Source organism: Betta splendens, chromosome 10 (genome assembly GCF_900634795.4).
Source record: "Betta splendens chromosome 10, fBetSpl5.4, whole genome shotgun sequence".
Lineage (NCBI taxonomy): Eukaryota > Metazoa > Chordata > Actinopteri > Anabantiformes > Osphronemidae > Betta > Betta splendens.
This window is the reverse complement of record NC_040890.2, coordinates 12,061,104-12,081,587: the sequence shown is the minus strand read 5'-3', so window position 1 is coordinate 12,081,587 and position 20,484 is coordinate 12,061,104. Positions and strand designations below refer to the sequence as shown.

At 43.4% G+C, this 20,484-nt stretch overlaps 1 protein-coding gene across 5 annotated transcripts; it reads left to right on the top strand.

The window, feature by feature from the left end:
• Window positions 1–3,721: 3,721 nt before the first annotated feature.
• Window positions 3,722–20,356, top strand: jakmip1 (janus kinase and microtubule interacting protein 1). Of its 5 annotated transcripts, none has more exons than XM_055512448.1 (23): window positions 3,722–4,157; window positions 9,178–9,494; window positions 9,973–10,305; window positions 10,766–10,927; window positions 11,629–11,841; window positions 12,017–12,172; window positions 12,350–12,496; window positions 12,748–12,918; window positions 13,311–13,370; window positions 14,472–14,600; window positions 14,706–14,834; window positions 14,953–15,036; window positions 15,863–15,925; window positions 16,035–16,133; window positions 17,015–17,116; window positions 17,214–17,267; window positions 17,355–17,420; window positions 17,602–17,670; window positions 17,866–17,943; window positions 18,813–19,022; window positions 19,797–19,862; window positions 20,095–20,140; window positions 20,218–20,356. In XM_055512448.1, the coding sequence occupies exons 2-23, from the start codon at window positions 9,339–9,341 to the stop codon at window positions 20,310–20,312; spliced, it is 2,688 nt and encodes an 895-aa protein (XP_055368423.1). In that variant the 5' UTR covers window positions 3,722–4,157; window positions 9,178–9,338; the 3' UTR covers window positions 20,313–20,356. The 5 variants fall into 5 exon arrangements, with proteins under 5 accessions (XP_055368423.1, XP_055368424.1, XP_055368425.1 ...); XM_055512449.1 differs by having other exon boundaries at window positions 3,723–4,157; window positions 20,064–20,140; XM_029165249.3 differs by having other exon boundaries at window positions 3,725–4,157; window positions 12,059–12,172; window positions 20,064–20,140.
• Window positions 20,357–20,484: the final 128 nt, after the last annotated feature.

Sequence of the window (20,484 nt, the reverse complement as noted above, 5' to 3'; positions counted from 1 at the left end):
TAGGTACTTTTTAGACTTTTATGTGAAAACATCCACCCAGACATATCCTTTGGGCGTGTAGCCCTGTTGCTGAGTCTCTTCTTGTTGTTTGAGGAGTATAATATATATGGATAAAAACACTTCAGATCAAAAGTAATGCTGTCCAGCACCAACAAGGCTTCCAGCCAAGTACTACATGATTTAAGCAAATCTGCTGAACAGGACATAACAAAAGTGATTTACAGCCCTTTACTCTTCTGTCATTAAAAACAACCCGCCATATGAAACACTAATGGAGAGGGAAATGGTTAAAGATTAGACTAGTCGCCTTCAGGCTTGGAAAAGAAGGACTCAGGGGATCAATGTGATTAAAGTCTGGGAAGGAGTCGACACTGCTCATAAAGAGCGAAGGGTCAGTAATTACTTAACTGCAGCTGCATTGAAACAGTTATGTAAATGGCTTGTGATTAGTAGATTAATGTAATCCAGTTGAAAGGATAAGCAGGACCCCTTTTACTGGTTTCGGACTTTCACACACAACTTGATTTAATAATGGGCAAGCTGCATTCAAAATAAACTAAGACATATGCTCTCACAATTCAAATCTAAATTTGGAAAAGCAGCTCAAAATGGATATTTGTAATCATGAGCTTGTTAGGAGTCCAAATATCTAGATTATGTAAATCTTCTTTAGCATTTGGGGTTACGGTACCTTTGCCTGTGAGACCTTCACAGCAACAATTCTATACTTTTATCATGTGATTAAAAATGTCCATAAATAGGTGTTTTAACTTCATTCTACTCTTTTTAAAGTACTCCTACTCATCTTTTTAAACCTTATTAAACCTGGCAGCTGTTCCTACTGAGCCCCAGTAAATAAAAGCTGTTAAAAAACATTGAAACTTTTAATCCAAAGTTTACTTAGTCACAAATCTGTATTTCCTGTCTGGGTGTCTGGGTAGCATATGCCTGTCTGTACTGAGAAGGCCTGCGTTCCACTGAGCCTTGCCAACTATCCTCAAAGGAGGCCTGACCAGGAGGAGTGAAGGTACAGTATGATGAGTAACTATAGTAACCATAAGGGTGGTATGAGGACAGACAAAAACTGAATACAAGGATTTCTATTACAAATAGAGACAAACAGCTGTCGTGACCTTTAATGCTCCTCAGCTGGGACATGGGCTGCATCACTGGATAAACTGTAGCCGCTTCAGTTTCTAGGCTTATGGTTCTTTTAGTCATACTCTGCATATGATAATAATGTCATAGCAACTTGTTTATGCTACAGTATGATACTAATATAACAACAGGGATGTTGAATTAGATGTAGCAGAAAGGAAATGTCTTCAAGTGCTTAGACAGGGAGTTTGCCAATGAGCTATTTTTTAATAATTCAGTTTATCTTTATTGTGCTCAGGTCTCTGACACTTCCGTTAAACCTCCCAAATGGGAGAAACTCCTTCCTGTAGTTAGGTCTCTTATCTGCTGCCAGCTGTTCCTATATGAATTCACTGCTATTTTGAGTGGAAGGAAGATATAACAAGGAAACAGGAGTACAATAGTAAAAGAAATCTCCCATTGCCTCTAAATCCCTGGAAATACAATAATTTAGACACTGGAAATATTTGCATCTTAGAGAAAATTGTCATTCATAATCCATAAAAACAAAAGCTTCATCATCAAAGATATCAAAATATTGCCTGAAGCTCAGGTTGCAAATGTCCAATTATGCAGTACAATTATTTAGACTGTTTTAGCCACTGGCACTAATGTTAACACAAGGCTGTAACTTTCTCAGCTGAGTCATACGCTTTGTGGCCAGTGTTATGATTCAGGGTGTGGGCAGGATCATTGAGTTTGCAGAGAGAAGTATTGGAACTTCTAATTAAACATTCAACTCCAGCATTTAAACACACGCATTGCATGTAAAAGTTAAACACATGTGGATTAAGGGGTAATGAGGTCGTTATGTTGTTATGTTTATGTCATGTGAAGGTTTTGGGGATGGATATGGAATATCAATGTCAGACTTTTTTAGTGGCTAACGGTGGTGAGTCATGCCTGAGAAGCCTAATTGCCTTCATATGAAAGAGAAACGTCACCATGAGCGCTCCAGACGGGGGACTTGGGTTAAGATTGTGGAAAATAGGTCAGATTGTTAACTGGCTTCAAATGTTGCTTGCACAGTATCTAATGTGAGCGTGTGTACGTGCCTGTGTCCTCTAAATCCTATTACAGATGGCAGGTACCTTATTAGCTAGGTGGATTCCTCATTTGATTTTCTGGTTCCATTTGAACACAAAGGCACTTTCTGAAACCTGTAATATGTTTAATCTGTCAGTTGTCATGAATATGCTAAGCTTATTATGGACAGCTGTCATGGTTACGCTGAAAACCTAGGACGATTATGTTAAGTTAATAAAACCCGTGGCTCCCCACATGTGTTCCTCATTACTGGGCCAAAAACTAGAAATCGACTGGCTGACTATATCTGCTATTATCACTGCTACTGCACAGTTTCTTCAATATAGATGGCTGCAAATATTGAAATAGTTAATTAGAAAATAGCCAATGTATGTACAACATATGGACAATGGCACAAAAACAGATTTTAATAGGATGATGATTACTAACAAAAACTCACACATCTGCTTCATCTCACTCTAAAATTGTTAAAATAGCACAAGCCTTAACAATTTGGAAAAGTACCCACTGGAACCTCGGTTCTGGGTGACTGACCGGCCACTACTAAAGAAAAAGGAGACGAGAAACACAACTGAACCTCATCCATGACTGTGTGCTCTGACTTCCTCTGGCCCAAACTGCCCTGCAGCAATAGGCTGCATATGTTGCAGCTGCAGAGAGCTGAGATGAACTGTGTGTTGTTGCTCGTGAATGGCAGACAGGCAGACACAGTGTGGAGAGGCAGAGCCAAGCAGCTGTGCGTAAGTAATGCATCCTCCCGAATCTGGGTCACACCGGGCTCACACCACTGTGATGCTGTCAGATTATTTCACCTACTTTTATGATTTGGCAAGTCATATTGTACTCAAAATACTCAACTTAGACGCCTGTGGTACAAATGCCTTAACAGTACATAACTAGCTCTTGTAAAAAATGTGTTAGTATTTGTTATCATCATTATATTATTATAATGTGTGCATTTCCCTCTGGGATGAATTAAGTACTCATCTCATCCAATCCAAATAATCTAAAGATTGAAAAATGTCACTATTAACATTTATTAGCCAACAGTTGTTTAGCTTATGATGCTATTTAGGCTAAACACACAAGAATGCAGTACAGAATGCATAGTACAGTAATGTTAAAACAATATTTATAGCTTCCATAAATAATCTGGTGACTCAAATTAAATAAAGATGCTTGTGCAAGTTTAGTCTTGCATGTGATTTGATACAAATGATAAATAAGATCACAGAGAAATCTTCTATTTATGATCAAAGTCCTCATTGGGATAATATTTATAATTTTATTTATAATCATAAGTGATTCATTTTGATTCGTTATTGACACGACTCTTATCGTAAACATCGCGAGAAATCAAATATTATAGAAATCCACCCATAGATACATCCCGTGGTAACTGGCTCGTGGGGTGTTGGTGTCTGCCACTGTACGCACTGACGGCGCACGTTGCTCGCGCACCGTCTGCGTGTCCACGCATTTAGCGCGCGCGGTGTCATTCTTGAACACGCAGTCAGGTGTCGCGCTTCTATCACGCTGCCGGCGACGCCCGCCCGGCTTTTTTTTCCCTCCCCCACGTCGAAGCCGTTCCATGACATTCATTTATTTATTTATTTATTTCCTCCCGTGAATAAAATGTAAAGGCATGTATGACGTCGCTCGTGCGCCTAAGAACGTGCGTGTGGGCGTGGAGCAAAAGTATCAATGTGCAGCGCGCGAGCGGCGGGAGCAGCCGGAGCGGGATCCAGTCCGTGGCTAAGTAGAGCATGACATCAGGGGAAATACAACTTCAGCCCCGGTGCTAATTGCTGGAAAATGCGCGAGGAACAAAGTTGTAAATGGTGGCCGTTAGCAGTTAGCAGTTAGTTGGTCGAGCAGCTTCAAGCCCAGCCTCTCTTCCTGGATGTGAAGCACAGCCGAGCGGCGGCGACCCAGCATCAGGCCACTTGTCTCCGCCGGACCGTCCATTTCAGGTGAGTTTATCCGCGGCGGAGCGACGCGGGTCTCTGGACCCCTGACAGGCGGACACGGCATCTCCCCTTAACGGTGCAGGGATCCATCATATGTGGGTTACCGTGCGAGTCCGGGCTGACGTTGCCCCGAGTCAGTACCGAGCCAGACAGGCGTGAGAATCTGTTTGTTCGGCCGCACGACGCGTCCGTGCGTCGGCTCTGCCTGCGAACCGGGAGGGGAAGCGTGCAGCCCGGCGGTGCTGTCATCACACTAACGGGGGGGCCCTTCGCTTGCCAGCGCGGTAAAAGAAGGCCCCTGGTGGAACGCGGACCGTAGCGTCAGTCTGCGGAAATGCTGCACGTCAGGGGTTCATAGAGAAACACCAACACACACAAGTGGCCCCGCAGCCCGGGTGCAAGGACGTCCGACCTCTGTGGCCGGAGGATGCTGCAGCGGCCACGCGCCCGTCGCCGTGGGGTGTGGTTGCCGGGGCGCCGGTAGCGCTCGCCCCGTTAATGCGCCGTTTGACAGCTCATTAGACAGCCGCTCACATCCCATTAAGCCGTGCCGGCTCCACAGCGTATACCCTCGCACCAAAGCGGTGCCACGCCGCACCAGCCCGTGTGCTGTTATCGCCGACGGGGGGGGGGGGGGGTCGGGCTGCGTGTCGTAACGGGGCTGCTGCCGTAGCGGGCGGCTCCTCAATCTGCCCCGGTGGACGGCGAACACGTGCCGCACACCCGCGTCTGTGTGCCGGGCCCGCTCAGGGCGTGACCGCCAGAACTTTGATGCACGCGGTGCGTCGTTGCGGAGCAGAAACACGCGGCCGCTGTGTTTTCTATGCTCTCCACCCTCCACCGTGTTAATCTGCTCAGCGTTTGATGCCGACATTGGTGGTTTCATGTTTTCATTTATCTGGTTTACTCTTCATTCATAATCCATTCTCATACTGCGTCCTTCCTTAAGCATGACGCTTGAAATGACGTGCTGCTACCAGCATAGTCCCCGTGGCCCACACATACCCACGAGTGTATGGCTCTTTATTGAAATTGCTATTTATAATCTATTCATTAAAATATAGAAGAGCATACACTTCCAATGCAGAGTGTAGGTAAATTAATATGTGTGCTGTGTATTAATATGCACGTGCAAATGACTAGAGATACACTCACTTTACTTTCTGACAGTCTACAGCCTGATAGTGCTGCTAAAACTACAAGGGGAAGGTGTATTTGTGCGCACGCAGTAATTCTACAAGCCACTGTCACATGTGTGCAGTATAAACAGGAGGGCGTCTTCTGTCCTCACCCTCACTATTGATTTTCATACACCCTGAAGTGAGCAGCCTTTGTTTGCCGCTCTTTTACGCATTTATTGGGCCTGCGCCTTTTACTGAAGCCTAGTTAATGTGTGACACGTGTGCGGGCGGTCTGGCGTCGAGGGGGTCCATCTGTAGGTTGTTAATGAGATGGTTAACTTTAAGTAATGTAGACATCTGCCTAGTCAACATTTTGTACTTTGCCACATCATTTTTAACCCACTGTCTCACTCTTTACATTAAATATTATGTTCTACAGGCAACCGATGAAGACATAATGTGCCCATCTTCTCTTATTGATGGGGGGGGTACTATTTGTATTATTGGGGTCTTCACTAGATATCTCGGAGTGACCGGCAGTTTGATGCTTAACCTGTTAATCCCACCTTGCTGGGGCAATGAAGGCTAACTTCACCTGCAGCAGGGCTTCACTGCAGCCTGTCATCAACCGCAGCCATCCTGAGCTGATCTGAGCTGCTCTGGCTACCTCCCCAGTGGTTTCCCCAAGTTGTTTGGCTTCCAAACCCATTTTCTGTCGGAAATAGTTCACAGATGTTGTGCTGTGAAAGCACCGCAGCCTTCTTGTTTTAATTAACATACAGAAGGCTTGATTGAGGTTGTGAAGTGTGATGAATTGGCAAGTCTCTGATAAAACGTTGTGGAAGGAAAAACAACTTTCATAAAGGTAGAGCAGAAACTCTTTGCAACAATGTTTTGGGGCTTAAACAACACTAATGTAACTGACTGAATCTATCATATATAGTAAATATATTCATTTAAGGAATGTGTCAATGCATTACAGTGCTGTAAGAAATCTAAAAACGTATTGGATTGTGACGTCAGAATGATGAGACAGCTGTCTAAGTATTTAATACAGGGTATGATTTGTATTCGTGTCTGAGTGGTTGCTGCACTTTTATCTGTTATATGTTGGACAAGAACTCGATAGAAGACTCCCGAGAGCAGATGCTGTCATTTGGTTTTGCAATAGTATTTTTTTATTGCACATATATTCTTATGATATCAAACAATGTTTATTCTCAATGTTTTTATAAATCTGAGCTGTTATTCAGTCACAACTAACTTTACTTGCTTTGTAATCCCTCAGGTTTTATGTTTATATGACTTCAACTTGTTGTGGCCGTCTGTGTTTCAGGGTGTTTTGTTGTGAAACTCCGGTTGTTTCCACTGAGTTTCCACTGTAATTGTTTAGGCATCACACTTGCATCATACTCGCTGAGCTGAGTTCTAGCGTCCGCAGTTTGTCTTTTTACCAAAATCTTTAACAAAATGTTATGATATACTACATTTAATTTCTCAGCTACCAACCAGCTGTTGTAATCTAAGACCAAAGAAGAGGAGAAAAGAAGAACCTCTATGTTTTTTTAGCCTGTTTTGAAAGAGTTATGATTACAACATGAGCGAGTGGAAGTGGCTGTGCTGTTTTACAAATCCTGTGCTGTGCTGCCGCTGATAGAGTAACTTTGCAGAGAGGTCAGATGTCACAGTGATTAGCTTAAATGTGAAACTCGTGTGTTGTTGCCTTTAAGTAATTAAAGTTCTTTGTGTGTTTCAGTGCTGCATCCACTGCGTTGCCTTTAAAAAAGACCATGAAGTGAAACATTAAATTGCTGTTTTCGTCACCTAAAGTACTGTTCCTGTTTGAATTGCTTGATCAATCACATTTGTGACTATCTGCTATACAAGATCTGGATGACTGGATTTTGTGTGCATCCGTGACCATTAAAGTTGCTTGATGGCTTTTTTTCATTCCAGTTTCCCAAAAAACATGTTTTTCCATCAACTTCAGTATAAAGTTTCCAAGAGAGCTAATAGCTGCCACTTTGAGTTCATAATTATATATCTTTGTGCCAGTACACATCTTGGTCTCAAGTCAAATCTGAGCCTGTGAAATATACAGTATATGAAGTATTTAAGACCAGTAGTTTGTAGTGATGCAGACAAATGGAGTAGCTGTGTCCTAAAGTGTGTCTGTCGTAAAGCTAGCATTCAAAGTCATGATGATACATCCAGATGTTGGTCAGATGTTCACTCACACCTACGTCTTTGAGAAAGAAGAACAAATGATACCGTACCTCATGCCTCTTAGCTAGTTCTGCTTAGATGCACCTGGTCCCTGATAACGACACAGACAAGCATGGACATGCTGAAAACAGTGGCACAGTGGAAAGTGTGCAGGAAACATGTTCGATTTTGCAAATTGTATTGGCAACTCGCCGTAAACGTTCTTGGGAATGTCTCACATTCACCAGATAAACACGTTTTTGTTATTGCTGTGAGTAAGCGTAGTGACTGAATGAATAGCTGTCTGCCGTGTCTGTCGCTACTCATTTTCCTTTAGCCAGATTAGAACGCGTGCTCGTGTCGCTGCTCTCGGCGTTTGAATGAGCGTTCTCACCGTCGCTTTCTTTCTGTCTCTGTGAATGAGCGTGAGATCGCTGCTTGCCTCTGCTCAGAAACGCCGCCATGCCAGCAAGTGGGGGTGGAGGGATGTGGAGAGGTTAGAGCATGTAAGATGAGCCGAGGGAGGCGGTTGAGCGCTCATTTCTCTGGTCGAGATCTGGTGTCTTTTTTTTTTGCCCCCGCTCTTTTCTCTCAGCACACTCCTTTCTTCCCATCTCCACTGGTTCCCAGCGACTGACTGTGCATGTTGTGTAAAAATCTTTTTTGCCCTCCAGCATTAAAGCATCTCATGTAGTTTCTCAGTCAACCTTGGCGCAGAGCGTGGACCAGATAATAAAGCTGTCTGTTTTTTATGTGTTTGTTTTTAGAGGTGCAGCTTCTGTACGTTGCGTGATTGTTTTGTCATTTTTCGCATGTGCACCATGTATCCGTCTGCTTCATGAGACTGCCCTGCCCATGATCATGAGCAGAATAGATTTTTTGAGTGCAAGGTTGCCTTGGTAACTCTTTCTGCCATCTGTGTATGTTGTATAAATATTTGGTGGTGTGTGTGCGTAGAAAATGATGGAGATGCCCGTGGTCTAAATGCCTCAGCTCTCCTCAGTGTTGCATTATTTATTTTATAGTCAGCAGAAAGCGTGGAAGGTTACTAGGTTACAGTTCATTCCTGAAAGTGAGTGGAAGAGTCCAGTGAATGTGTGTCATTGTAATGACACGTGCAGAATAAAACATAGCAAAATCTACATTAGCCAACATGATTGCAGCCCATCTTCATAGTGGAAACTAGGAGCAGTAGAGATTAAACTGGATTTTACTTAATATAGTTCTGTATTTGCATTTGTTTGTATATTGATTGCTACAATATTACCTGTCATTATATTTTCTGTTGGGGTTAAACTGAGTTCACCCATTCTACTCAGTGTATTTGCAGGAAATTACTGTATTATGTAATCTGTGGAAAGAACAATGTTATCAAGCTAAAGGATAACGTTAATAGTCCAGAGAAAGACAGCCAGGTCCAGGAGCTGGAGGCCAGGGACTGTAACTGTGTTGGCCAGACACATTGTTATGCACTGTGAAGCTTCTAAGGAGAGCCCAGGGACTGGAAGAAGGTGATGATAAATGGTAGATAATAGAAAGACTAAGGTGACAGAGCAGAGTGTCCCAAAAATAGCCAGTTATCCCCAGGCTGTAGTGCACCGTATGTCCTGTTGTTTGTTGAGTAATTTAGATTTTTTTTTCACTGATTGATCTTTGCTGTCTTTTCTCTATATTCGTATATCTTTCTCCGTAAACAGGATCTCTGCATCTTCCAGCAACAATGTAGACCGTGGTGAAGATGATGATGATGATGATGATGATGATGCAGCGCCTTGCAGGGAGGAGGAGTAGGGACTGACTCCTCCATTTTGCCACACCTGGCACTCTATGTCCATCGTGATTGGGCGGCCAGAGTGCTATGTCATCAACCACCCCACCGGCGGCACCACCCCTTAAAAAGGGAAGGAAGCCTGAGAGATCGGAGGTGATGGCTGACCCCGTGCAGGCCACCAATGAAGAGCTGAGGAGCAAAATCATGGACATCCAAATTGAGCTGCAGCAGGAGAGGGGAAAGGTGAGGTGGAGGGGGGGAGGAAATGGAGACCTTGGATCAAAAAGTGATGACAGTGACAATAAGAAGTCCTCGGATAGATCATTACACTAGAGGCAGAAGAATGACTTCCTGTAAAAACCCCTCTATCAGCATTGTACATATTCAGCACTGTAGCACTCACACCAATGTACAAGGCAGTGGGTTTTAAGATGGATTTGTGTACACAAACAACTTCTATGTGCCCCTTTCTGCTTTTTTTGTGACTGGCAACAGTAAATAAAATTTAGTATTGACTGATATGAGATGAGAATGTCATAATGAAATGTTACTGTGCAGTAGTTACTGTGTGTGGGAAATAAATCAGCAGTTGCAGGGATTTAAAGCACGGTCTAATAAATATATCTTCCGCGGGCTACACACAGACAAGACAAATGGATGAACGCTGGTGGCTGATGGTATTCATTGCATCAACAGGTTGTTTTGTATTACTTTGTTCCAGGTATGCAAGCTGCGGGAGCGGCTCCAGGAGCAGCGGCAGGCTCGGGAGCTTGAACAGCACAAGCATGCCGTGGCCATCACCGACCTGCGTGCCAAGCTGCACGAAGAGAAGCTCCGCGAGATCGCGGCCGCTCGCGAGGCGCTGGCGAGGCAGCACGACGTTGAGCTGGCGCGGGCCATCAAGATCCGGGATGCTGAAGTTCAGAGGCTTCAGGGGCTTGTAAACGCGCTGAGGGACGGAGCAGCTGACAAGCTCAAAAATGCCCTTCTTGCAGAGGCGAGGGAGGAGGCCAGGAGGGCCTTTGATGGGGAGAGGCTAAAGCTGCAGCAGGAGGTATGATCCCATAAGCATTCGCTTATTGTGCAATATATGGTACTACTATTCCAATGGACACACATCAACATTTGAAACCCATGCAAATTAACATCAGCCGTTCTGGTGGCTGTTTTGGTGTTTTACTGTGCGCTGGGACTAAAGATATTATCTGAAAAAACTACATGTTCATAGTTTCTGTAAAGATGTAATGCTGAAGTCATGAGTGTATGTATTTATAGCGTGCATACCTGTGTTCAGTTCCTATGTAGGGCTGAGTAAACCTTTGGAAATTTTCTCCTGAAAAACAGGAAGCAGGGAGGAAAAACCCATTGCCAAGCTATTGTTTTACTGTCGCTCTTCCAGACAAATGGGGCATCTATTATTGCAACTGTGTAATAAGTCAGGTTGCGTGTTTACAAATGGAGTCTTTATGGTTTTGTTTTTGTGTTCATTAATGTTTTCATGCATGCATGTCTAGATCCAGGAACAGAAGACAGCCAGGAAACAGGCAGAGGAGGCGCTCGCCAACGCCGTGCAAGCGGATAAAGCCAAAGCAGCGGATCTCCGCACGGCGTACCAACAGCACCAGGATGAGGTGCATCGCATCAAACGCGACTGTGAGAAAGACATCCGTCGCCTGGTGAGCTCAGAGAGAGAAGACATACTCTGCAACACTACATTCAGTGTAGCTCAATACATGATATATCCAATTTACGTACATTGTGTTGAAGCTGAGTACACAATCCCACAATCCCATTAAAAACACACTGTCCTCAGCAACTGTACACTTTCATAGCCCTTGTCTGTGCTGATCCCATTCAGATATCACTACGTCTGTATCTCACCTGTTTTCCTGCTCCTGAAGTTGAGCTCAGGGTTTATCTCATTGGTTTTGCATGCACGTTGGAGGCTAATTGCTGCACTGTCTACATTAGCCTACAGTATCTCACCATGTGGCGCTTATCTGCAAAATGAAGTCTGCATACCTGCCGCTGTTACTTATTAACTCTAATAGATACAGAACAGTGGGGCTGCAACAGCAGGCATTTTTGTTTGTGGCAAAGTGGTAAAGCCATAAAGCATGGATGATTAATGGAGGGCAGGAAATACCAGGGGGTTAAAATAAAATAGCAAAGGAATGCCAGACAGCTCTAACATCTAGTTAGAATGTAGGCATAAGATTGTGCTAACTAAGATTAAAAAACAACCATAAACTGGAAACTGGCACATTAGTGGTGAAGGGAAATGAATGGATGAACGTGTTTTCCGCCTGCTTTCTGTTTTTCTCCTCCGGATTGACAGGCTTTGTTCACCAAATGCTCTTGTTCGTCTGTCTCGCAGATGGATGAGTTGAAGGCGAAGAACCGCGTGGTGGGTGCTCTGGAGAGAGAGCTCGGCGTGCAGGCCGGCTACGCCCAGAAACTGCAGCTCCAGAAGGAAGCTCTGGATGAGCAGCTGGGCCAGGTACGGGAGGCTGAGAGGTACAACCACGGCAGCCCCAAGAGGGAAGTCATGCCTGGCCTGGGCGACAACCCAGATCTTCTCAACAACCAGGTAACCAAACCTGCTGTGTGCACTAATATCTGTTTTACATGTTTACATGTACCATTTATCATCAGTCCTGTTGCCAGTGGTGGAAACTGCACATTCAGGTTCTCATTCCATCACCTTCTCTTTCCCGTCCGCCTCTGCTACCTGCCCGTCTGCCTCCATGTTCTCCTGTTTTTAGTTTTTACCTTCCTCCTCCTCTCCTCTACCCCCTGCTCAACAGGACACCGAGGAGCGTGACATCAGGAGGTTCCAGCTGAAGATCGCAGAGCTTCACTCTGTGATCAGAAAGCTGGAGGACAGAAATGCACTGCTGGCCGACGAGAGGAATGAACTAGTGAGGAACACACACGCAGAAGCACATACAAGCTGTGATAGTAGGCATGCAAATGATCACACATAGGGCGTACACACTAGAACCATGTGAAGGTTGTTTTGGTTTCGCCTTAAGTATTGCTCCTTGCACACAGAAATTCCAGCGTTATCCCTTCCCCCGTTTCCTTCCTCTGACCAGTTGAAGCGGGTGCGAGAGGCAGAGAGCCAGATGAAGCCCATGTTTGAGAAGAACAAGCGCCTGTCCAAAAAGAACGATGACCTTCTGCAGACGCTGCAGCGGATGGAGGAGAAGCTTAAGACCGTGAGCAGGGAGAACGCTGAGATGGTGAGAAACTAGCCTGTGTTTCACCTCTGCTCTATTGTTTTATTCCCAGTTGAACCTAAATCCAATCATTAGTAGAACATCGACTGTGTTTTCATTTGAATGTGTAGAAGAAAAGATATTGTGCTTTCACTTTGGTGTCACTAAGACGTTTTTAAAAAACTAAGGCAGGACCTCTAGTGGCCATTAGAGGAAAAGCATGAAGTAATAATTTCCTACTAGAATCTCCCTGTTGGGCTTCTTCTCTTCCTCAGAAAGAGAAAGCCTCCTCCCCTCGACCACCCTCACAGCAACAACTCATTCAGCCACAGCTGAAGCGGCCCAGCTCCCTGACAGACCTGAGCCATGCCCACGAAGAGCAGGAGGTGGAGTTCCTCAAGCTGCAGGTTGCTGAGCAACGCGGCATCATTGATGAGCTCATGCAGGTCAGCTTTTAGTCACTGTCAGATACCTGTAGTATTTATCATTTCTAAAGGGTTTTACCTGCTTAAATACAACAGGGTCTTCTAGAAGGTCCCATTTGACATGACAATTTACTATAACAATTAGATTACGTTTAAATTAATGCATTAATTTTTTTTCCACAAAAGGTCTCTGTAACCTTTTCTCTTGAACTCTGCATATCACTTTTATTACATTATGTAATTTTTTTCTCGCAACATGTCAGATTATGTTCCAGCAAATATAAATATCTTCACCGTGTATAAAATGATCTACAGTAATAATAAAGATATGTCCATATCTTTTTAAATCAGAGCATGTTCATGGCCAGTACAGCTCAGAAAGCCAGTGTTGATGTTGTTTATTTGACCCCTAGGAACGTGACCGATTGGTGATGAGCAAAAAGACCAAGAGGAAACCATTCAAACTGTCAAAAGTAAGTTTACAGACTGTCCTCTGATAATCCAGTGGTGTGTAACTAAGCAGCTACCCTTGACTGATCCTTAAGTGCTGTTTTCAGTGAAGTGTATGTGTTTTGAGTTTAATTGGACCCAAGAGGCCATAATGAGCTTCAAACTGCACACACAGTCCTGCATTAAGCATTTACACACGCACAGAATACCCAGTTTTTCTGGATCTTGGGTAGCTTCATTTTATGTTTTGGTTGTATGAAACTATCCATACATTCCTCAGAAGAATTGCAAGGTTAGTGTGTGAGCAGGAGTTTGTGTCTTTCATATGCGCCTCCTCGTGTCGATAAAGAGAGAAAAGAATGGACTGATGTCTACAGTAACTCATGTTATTGGGAAGTGAAGTGAAGTGAAATATCTGGTATGTATGTATTTTGGCATGTGTATGAGAGCCATTGCGTCACAGGAGATTTTATTTTCTGTCATGTTGCTAAGAGGAGGAGTTTGTAGGTGCCTGACACATAACTGTCTTTGTTCGAAGCCAGTTAGTCACGTTGGTAGGTGACACAGCAGCAGTGTTTGAGTACCTGGAAATTTTCTTTATTCTTTGGAAACTCGATGCAGAGTTGCAAGAACCAAATTAAGTACTCGGTTTTTGCAGTTGCTTTACTATTGACTCTTCATTGAGAGATTGTGGCTGAGGACATTTGTGGCTTTTGGACATCACAGCCATAGATCAGATTTTCAGGGATTTAGTTTTGTCTCGTTTTTATCGGTTGGGTTGCAATATGACGGAATACATCCTCCTCGTCCTCTACTTCTCTTCCTTCATTTGCCTGTGTGCCCTGGTCTGCCTCTACTTCTCTGGTTGCCAGGAGATGACTTATAAACATGATGGTAAGGACTCAATGAGGTTTGGAATAATAAATAATCATGAAGAAGCGAAAACTCAGACTTGATGACAGAATATATAGATTTTGACAAGGTGAAGAATGTTGGTAAAATGATCCCAGACTGTATTTAAATGGAAGCTTTTTCCTTTTTTGGTATAATATTTGCTATATATAATATTTAATATCAGCTTCATTTACGAGTGTGTGTGTTGGTTTTTGTTCTCCTGTCTACAGAGGCATGTTGTGGAGACATATTTTGGATTTGATGAGGAGTCGATAGACTCCGAGACCTCTTCTCTCACATCCTATAACACTGACCTCACTGACCGCACACCTGCAACTCCAGAGGAAGATTTGGAAGAGGTAAGGAAATTATTACCTGTAGCATAATGAAGTGAGAAGCTGAGAGATGCCTGGCGTGAATACAGTATACAGATGACACGACCCTGTTCCCTTTTGACACTACAGAGTGTTTCCCGTGAAGAGTCAGAGCTTCGTTTCCGTCAGCTCACCAGAGAATACCAGGCTCTTCAGCGGGCCTACGCCCTCCTTCAGGAACAGACTGGAGGCTCCCTGGATGCCGAGAGGGAGGCCAGGGTTTGTACAGCTTCTGTAGTTCATTGTATTGTGTTTACAACTTTGCTAAAGTTACTCTTACTACAACCAACGAAATTAACTATCGATCACTGATCGTCTCATCACCTTTCATTCACAGACACGTGAACAGCTGCAGCTGGAGCTTAGCAGCTGCCAGGCCAAGATCATGGATCTAGAAAAGGCCCTGGCCGAGAGGGGGCAGGTAACAAAGGCGTGGGACGGGGGCAGAGGCTCTCTGGTCCTGCTCTCGCTGGCACTCCTGCATGTCTGTCTGGCTGCTCTGTTCTTGGGCTGGCGCTATGCCGACCACGTCTGCCGCACAATCCTGTGACGTCACTTCCTGCATGCATGATGTCACAGTTCTGTGCCTGCATGCTCTGCCATACTGTCTGTCTCTCCTGTTGACACGAAGGCATTTAACCAGTCATTTTGGTTTAGATAGTTAGATTTAGTCAATTTAAAATGTGCATAAGTCATCATGAAAATTCTGGTGTGTGAATGAATCCAAACCATTGGATGTGTAGAAGAGCATCTTTAGTTATTTTGCCAGAAGTCGCCTTCATGAATGTGAGCCATAAATGCAGTGAACTAAAATCTTACGGGTTCATGTCACTTCTGTTAGTATCTCTATGTGTTCTTCAGTTTTTCTTTGTTATATTTATTTGTCATTACTGCATGTTGCCTCCTCAGCTGTGGCTTGATCCAGTTGACTTGATTTGCAGCTCTTTTATTCTGTTCCTGTGGACCTTTTACTCTGAACGCAGCACTTGTGCTTCTGTTGTCTCGGGACTGGGCTTTATTTTTCTGGATGAATAAACTTGTATTACTGCTACTATGCTCCTGTCTGTTGGTGTCTGTGTAATATTTTCATGCATTGTTTGTTGATCAGTGTTTTTTCTGCAAGCTTTGAGTTGGTTGATTTAACTGGTTTGTTGTGTCATGTATCTCGTTGCTAGGGCTCATTTCCTTCATCTCCTTTTCATACTAGTGTCATTATTTGCTGATGTTGTGTTTGGTTGTCATGGCAGGATTCGAAGTGGGTAGAGGAAAAGCAGTACTTGCTCAGGACCAACCAGGAACTTCATGAGAAGGTAAAGTGTATCAGTTCACTATACAGCTGTATATCAGTAGATGTTTTTTTCACAATGCACTGTAAAACATAGCAAACTGTTAATTCAGTCTAACTGTGTTTGTGTTTAGATCGGTGTGTTGCAGCAGGCCCAGTCGCGGCTGCAGGCTGAAGTCCAGGATGCCCGGGACCAGAACGAGCTGCTGGAGTTCAGGGTGCTAGAACTGGAAGTAAGAGACTGCACTAACGCCAAACTGTCACCAGGAGGCGACAACAACAATCTGAGCTCCAGGCGCAAGACCTACATACAGTGACTCACCCGACAGACAGACAGACAGACAGACAGACAGACAGACAGACAGACAGACAGACAGACAGACAGACTGTTCACTCTCATGATCATACAGTACACCCAAGTTCCCTTTGTTCCCTGTGCTCCTTTGTTTTGCATGGCAGCTGTGCGTAACCCCCCTCCAGTCAACTGGAACATTTTGTCATTGGAAAACTGTTAAGATGATTATAATTATTATTTGAATAAAAATATATTTAAGTTCACATCCATTCCCATCCTTTTTATTTTGTCTCTCATTTTACTCGCATGTTTTCCTTTTTGTGTTCTGTGGGACAACACCCAATGTTAAGGGAGAGTCAAGAAAACTGTAATAGTATAGTGTAAATAGTGGATTACTATTATGTATAGGAGAAATGCAGTAAGTTACACGAACCTTTAAATGCATTCCATATTACAAATGAAGTTCACTATCGCTTGCCTTTGAATTGATGTGGACAGAGTTTCAGCATGTGTATTTAAACTCCCTTTTGGATTGGTTTCCTATTTAAATCCATGAGTTTCCACCTCCCTCATTTTGGCAGATCCTGTCCATGTTTTCAGTGTCATGTAAGTAAATCCCTCATACATTCACTCCCATTTCACGTTGTGTATCCTGTTGTGTGTCGTGTACTGTCATACAGTATGACTCTTCACCACTGGTACAGGTACAATAATACAGTACAATGAACCTTTACTAGTGAAAAAACTGTGGGCTCATCTGATAAAATGGTGCTTTCAGATACGTACGTATGAGTACTAATGTCCGTGTGCTGCTTGTAGGAGAGGGAGCGCAGATCTCCTGCCCTCAACCTGCACATGTCTGCGTTCCCTGAGAACAGCAGCAGTGCCCTGCAGATCTACTGCCACCAGGAGGGAGTCAAGGTTAAAGCACCTTCACGAAGCACTTCTCATTAAACCTCTCATTAAACCTCTCGTGTTCAGAGTTAATACTGTGTTTGTTTTGCCCAACGTTGTACAGGATGTAATTATTCCTGAGCTGATGAAGAAACTGGATATCTTGGGGGATAATGGGGTAAGTTCATGCACTGGGGAGGACTTTGTTCATTCCACATGGTCACTTCTAATTTCTGACAACGCCTGTCTGTTGCGTTTTCTCTAGAATCTCAGAAATGAAGAGCAGGTAGCTGTGATCCAGGCCGGAACCGTGATCTCTCTGTGTGAAAAGGTGAGTGTGAAACAAAGCTTTTTAGTGACACACAGTGGACGCACGTTGCAATAAGCCTTTAATTTTTCCTATTACAATACTGTAAATTATAGTCATTTTAAAACTTAACTGTAAACATTCCAGGTTTTACCTTGCATCACTTTCATGTTTCCTCCTTAATCCTAAACCTCCACCTTCATAGTGGCTGAAGCAAATAGACAGCACCGAGGCCGCTTTGACACAGAAGATGATTGATCTGGAAAATGACAAGGTACAGTAAGTTATTTTATATACTGTACTGCATACTGTATATACAGTTATTACTAATTATTTAATTTTCAACTTAATGTTAGTGTAATTGACCTGTTTTTGCTTCACACAGGCCTTTAAATGCAGCAGCAGTGCATTACACACTATATATTGCCCTGTCACACTCAGTTGTAATATGATCTGCGTATTGTTGCAGGAGCTGTTTAGTAAGCAGAAAGGATTCCTTGAGGAGGAGCTGGACTACAGGAAGCAGGCCTTGGACCAGGCATATATGGTACGGAGCTTAAAGCAGTGGGGTTTACGTGCAGCACCTGCTCAGATTGAAGCCTTCTTAACAAATTCATTATTACAGTGCTAATCAAAGTTGTTTAGAAGACACATCGACTCAAAAGATAAATTGGTTTTAGGGACGTAGGGATGCAAAACTTTCATTTCAACCTGCCACATACTGTATACATTTGAGATCCCATTATACATCATGATTGCAATGCTCCATAAAATATGTCACATATTTCCGGGATACTGCATCTTTTATCACTGAAGCGGTAATTCTATGAACAGTCAGGGAAAATGAATCCGGTTTATTGTCCTAGAAGGCCAGTCGATGATTTACTCTCATATAAACCTTTAACGTCTTCATTAATGTCCTGTTTGCACAATTTACAAATGAGCAATGAACTTTTTAAAGCAAATACAATGGTTTTACTAAACTGGGCTGTGCAGGAAATATAAATTAAAACTTTACTGTAGCTCACCCTTCATAAAACTCTGTTATATTTATGTCTATAACTATTCACGCTATACAGTAGATTTGCTCAGTGTTGGTGTTTGTGTTTATAGTCCCACATTATACTGTGCTAGTGGAGACTTGTTTTTTAATGGTTACTTTCCGGATGAATCAGCTGTTCACTAGTTCACTTGACAGAGCTACAGAATTTTCCCTGTGAAGCTCAAGCCTGAACAGTATAAAGTGGAACAGTGTTCGCCCTGGTCACAGTGGTGTGTTTGTGTGTGCACCTCCGTGTGTGCTTGTGCATGCCTGTGTGTGTTTCTGCATGTGCATGTGCACGTCTGTGTGTGTGTGTGTGCGTGCGTGTGTGTGTGTTTGTGTGTACCTACATGTGTATGTGGCTGGCTGTGCAGAGGATCGAGGAGCTGGAGGCCACGCTGTATAGCGCTCTGCAGCAGGAGCAGCCGGCATGCCAGGCGGTGGCCGAGTCGCTGACAGACAGGCAGAGGGAGGAGCTGAGGCTAGCCGTGGACAAACTGCGGCGTCAGATTCTCCGGCAGAGCCGGCAGTATGACAGTCAGATCTTACAGGAGCGCATGGAGCTCCTACAGCAGGCCCAGCAGGTAAGGCTTACAACGACTTAAGTCAGGTTTCTACTCCTGCCTACCCTCAGTATGACCCCCTGGTACCTGTCTGACCTCTGGCGTTATTAATAAAAAAAGATGCAGTATCCCTTTGTGTGCTACCTATAACTGGACCTGTGCATATGCAGAACTGTGAGAGTGAAGTGATGAGAGAATGGCTTCATGTCTGTGTCTGTGTACATATCATTGTGGTCTAGATATCCCTCACTCCTTCAGTATCCTTCCCCATCACTGTCCTCACAGCAGTTTTACACCCATGGCTTGATTCATGAACTACATTAACAAGCACAGCACCTCCAGTTTTATTTCAATGATATTATTCCACATCTCATCAAATATAACTTACTTATGCTGTAAATAAAAATGTATATTGTGTGTGTTTAGAGGGTTACAACCACTTTAATCAAACACCTGTGCTTGTGTTTTTTCATATGAATTTGTAGAATCCCTTTATTATTTTAGTTGCCGTGTCAAGAAGAAAATACAGAGTCAGTGAATAACGTGATTAGATATAGAATCTCAAAGATGGAGTCGCTTAAACCGATCACAATCTGGTCTTTGGTTGCCATGGCAGCTGTTTCCTATGCAGCACAGCAACCACGGAGACAGAAGGCATTATGGGAAGGAGAAGCAGTTCAATCATGGCCTCTTTAACTAGTGCACAACTGTTTGTTTTTGGACATAAAAACATGTCTTTGTGAAATTTGGCCATATTGTTTGACCGTTTTAACGATCTCTGTCTTTGCCTTGCAGAGAATTAGAGAGCTGGAGGACAGGCTTGACATGCAAAAGAGACAAATAAAGGAAATAGAAGAAAAGGTATACTTTCAAATTTTCTATAATTCAAATGCATTTAATAAAACTTTGTGTTGAGACTGATCAACTTAAACCATGACTTGACAAGTTAAAGCTCAGCAGGATAGAATGTGATGCACTGTCTAGAAACATATTAACTTTGGTATATGTTCTCTCTCTCTCTCTGTCTTTTATATGTTGATTAAACCCCTTGTGTTCGTTTAGTTTTTGTTCCTTTTTTTGTTTTTCTCTTTAGCATTTATTCTTTGGCCTTAAAGACAGGGACTGTGGGCCCACATCAGGTAGCACCTCTATTTCCTGTGCCAATTTGGGCTGGTAATAATGATGAGAAATGTTTTAAGCGTCTTCTTTTTTGTAGGTGTTCAGGTGCTGCGGAGGAGACCAAGGATGAAACAAAACCGAACTGTTTTTTATGCATTTGTAGAAAGCTCTAAAACCCTATGGCCTTTTTGATAGATTTGCACTTTTGCAGAAGACCCTTACCTGGAATGCAAACATATTTGAAAATATAATATAACATGAGTGAAAGTGAGATTAATTTATAAATACCATCTACTCTAGTGCTTTTTGGACCTGGGACAGGTAGAGACTATAACCTCTGTGTATGAGGCAAACATAAATGGAT

Bases quoted from the DNA above. Each gene is read 5' to 3' on its own strand.
- jakmip1 (XM_055512448.1), top strand. From the start codon at position 9,339: ATGTCATCAACCACCCCACCGGCGGCACCACCCCTTAAAAAGGGAAGG. The intron at 15,926-16,034 runs GTAAAGTGTATC...GTTTGTGTTTAG, and splicing joins ACCAGGAACTTCATGAGAAG to ATCGGTGTGTTGCAGCAGGC. The intron at 17,268-17,354 runs GTAAGTTCATGC...CGTTTTCTCTAG, and splicing joins ATATCTTGGGGGATAATGGG to AATCTCAGAAATGAAGAGCA.